The 2500-nt window shown below is 45.3% G+C and overlaps 1 protein-coding gene across 1 annotated transcript in view; it reads right to left on the bottom strand.

The window, feature by feature from the left end:
- sulf2a (sulfatase 2a) overlaps positions 1–2500 on the bottom strand; it is a gene marked incomplete at both ends in the record, with an annotated part of 15705 nt that overhangs the window by 5547 nt on the left and 7658 nt on the right. Inside the window, 5 exons of the mRNA XM_080546183.1 lie at positions 75–285; positions 738–867; positions 1410–1466; positions 1684–1812; positions 2343–2500. The exon at positions 2343–2500 is cut by the window's right edge and continues 18 nt beyond it. Coding sequence (XP_080402309.1) covers positions 75–285; positions 738–867; positions 1410–1466; positions 1684–1812; positions 2343–2500 — 685 coding nt within the window. The remainder of the gene's footprint in view (positions 1–74; positions 286–737; positions 868–1409; positions 1467–1683; positions 1813–2342) is intronic.

Genomic DNA, 2500 nt, shown 5'->3' with positions numbered 1-2500 from the left:
CATAAGAGCCCATCGGTAAGCTCAATACAGGACTCCTATAAGACTTGAGTGACTGAGTAGGGTACATAACTCACTTTTCTTGGAGAATTTCTTCCTCTTCAGAGATGTAGGTTTTAAGGCTTGGAAGCTGCAGTCACAGTTAGGGTCCCTGTTGGAGACGCGGCCTTGGAGCTGGGACCCAACACTGGCCATGGGAGCCTGAAGACGTGGGGCGTAGAGGCTTGCCATGCCCTTACACTTAAACAACCTCAGCTTACCAGACGCGTCCTCCACACACTGCCACTTCTACACAGAGAGAGAGAGACGGTAGAGAGAGAGATCAAGAGTTGGCTGAATTGTTTTTATCATGCCAAACCCTTTGTTGGTTGTAAGTAAGTAAGTAAGTAAAGCTTTATTTATATAGCACCTTTCATACAAGAAATGCAGCTCAAAGTGCTTTACAACAGGAATAAGAACATAAAGTGAATATTAAAACATATATAAAAACATATACATGCATAGAATGAATATAAAAGCAGGGGAAAACAGTAAAAAGAAAAGGTAAAGATCTAACTTTCCATATTCCTTTCATCTCCCTACCTTACACAGTCTTTCTATACTTCCCACTGGCTTTCCACCAGCACCACAAACATCAGTTTTTGGAAAAGGTCTGTCTCAGTCTCTGTGGACGTTCTCAGCTTCTGAGTAGGTTGAATGTGTGTGTGTGTGTGTGTGTGTGTGTGTGTGTGTATACACACCTGACCAGGCTGTTCACAGGAGCTCTGGTACTCGGCCCTCTGACACAGGTCCTTCACCCTCTTGTACTTGGGCAGAGTGTTCTCCTCCTGGGCCTCCTCCTTCCCATCATCCTTCTTGTGGAGAGGCTTCCTGTGTGAACAGGACAGTGTCAGATGTGGGCAGTAGGAGGCCACTCAGGGGGTGTTCTCACTAGAACATTTGCTTCACTTGGAATCGGAGTTTAGGATAAAGTTCGCTTTGCTCTGCGTCGTTTGGAGCTGTGAGAACGCACATTCGAAGTCGCTCCCGGAGCAAACAGCCGACGGATGCTCCGCTTGAAAAGGGTGGTTTCTCTCCGGTTAGAAACGACGCATCGAGGCTGTCCATAGGAAAACAACAGCGCATGCGTGTTGATCTGGATAAGAGCGGGACGAACTTGCTTACATTTTTTTTCAATTTTTCTGACCAATCAACTACCACGTGTGTTGCTTCGATTGCGTATGTTGCTTCGTTTACATGAAGGGCTGTGAGAACGCAAATCAGAGAAATAATTTATGCAACAATGTTGCGAACTCATCCACTTGCTCCGGGTCCTGATTCGGACTTTCATGTGAGAACATGACCTTAGAACATGACCTTAGAACATGACCTTAGAATGACCTCAGAATGACATCACAATCAATTACGCTCACCCTCTCTCCACCAGGAAGGAATCCCTCCACACTTTCCCCTTCTTGTTGATCTGGAACCTGAAACATGAGAATGGAAACTTGTCTGCCCGAATCAATAATAGCATATTAGATAGTTGGAAATGTAAGGCTTCCATGATTGTAAAACAAAGACAACATTTTGTTATGTAATGTATCGTTATGTATAACATATAACATATATGTTTGCATCTGTTTCAGAGAATCGACTGGGGTGAGTGAGTGTTTAAATGTACATAGAAAGGCAGTGAGTGAGTACCTATTGACAGGTTTGTCAGTGTCCAGCAGTTTGAGGATAGACTTGCCGTCCATGTCAGAGGGTATGTCAGCTCCGGCCATATCCAACATGGTGGGAGCCAAGTCGATGTTCAACACCATATGGGGGTTACTGCAGGAGACAGGTGGAGGAGAGGACAAAACATAGTAGGTACATGAGACATCTACTGCCCCCCAGCACTGCGTCTCCTGAAGACACCCGCTTTTCCCCTCTACTGTGTCCCCTAAAAACCTCTATTGACCCCCTTGTACTTCTATTGACCCCCTTGTACTGTTTCTCTCTCCAGTGTCTATATAACAAAAACAAAAAAAACAACAACAACAACCTAGGTTTAGAAGAAGTTTAGAAGAAGGTTTTTTCCTTCTATCAATGGCCCCGGGCCTGAGCTGGATTACTCTTCCTGCTACGACTGGTGGATTGATGATTCACTTGCTTAGTAGTCAAATGTATTGATTGTAAGTCGCTTTGGAATAAGGCGTCTGCTAAATGCCAAAAATGTAAATGTAAATGTGGTACATCCACAGAGTTGTAGGAGTTTCAAGAATGTTGGAGAAAGAAAGGGACTTCCCCTACAGGAAAGGAGCATTGCGAGACAGATCTTTTTCCTCTCCTAGTTTGTCATATGATGCTGAGTCACTCACATAGCACCCGCCTCCACGTTGGGGCCTCGTATATAGAAGGGCACCCGGATGTCAAAGTCGTAGGGCATGGACTTGCCCTTGACCAGGCCAAACTGGCCGATGTGGTAGCCGTGGTCTGAGGTGTAGATAATGTAGGTGTTGTCCAGCTCTCCCGTCTC

Source organism: Nansenia antarctica (assembly GCF_963989245.1).
Source record: "Nansenia antarctica genome assembly, chromosome: 15".
Classification (NCBI taxonomy): domain Eukaryota; kingdom Metazoa; phylum Chordata; class Actinopteri; order Argentiniformes; family Microstomatidae; genus Nansenia; species Nansenia antarctica.
Note: the sequence above shows the minus strand (reverse complement) of the source record. Positions and strands in the feature narration are given on the sequence as shown.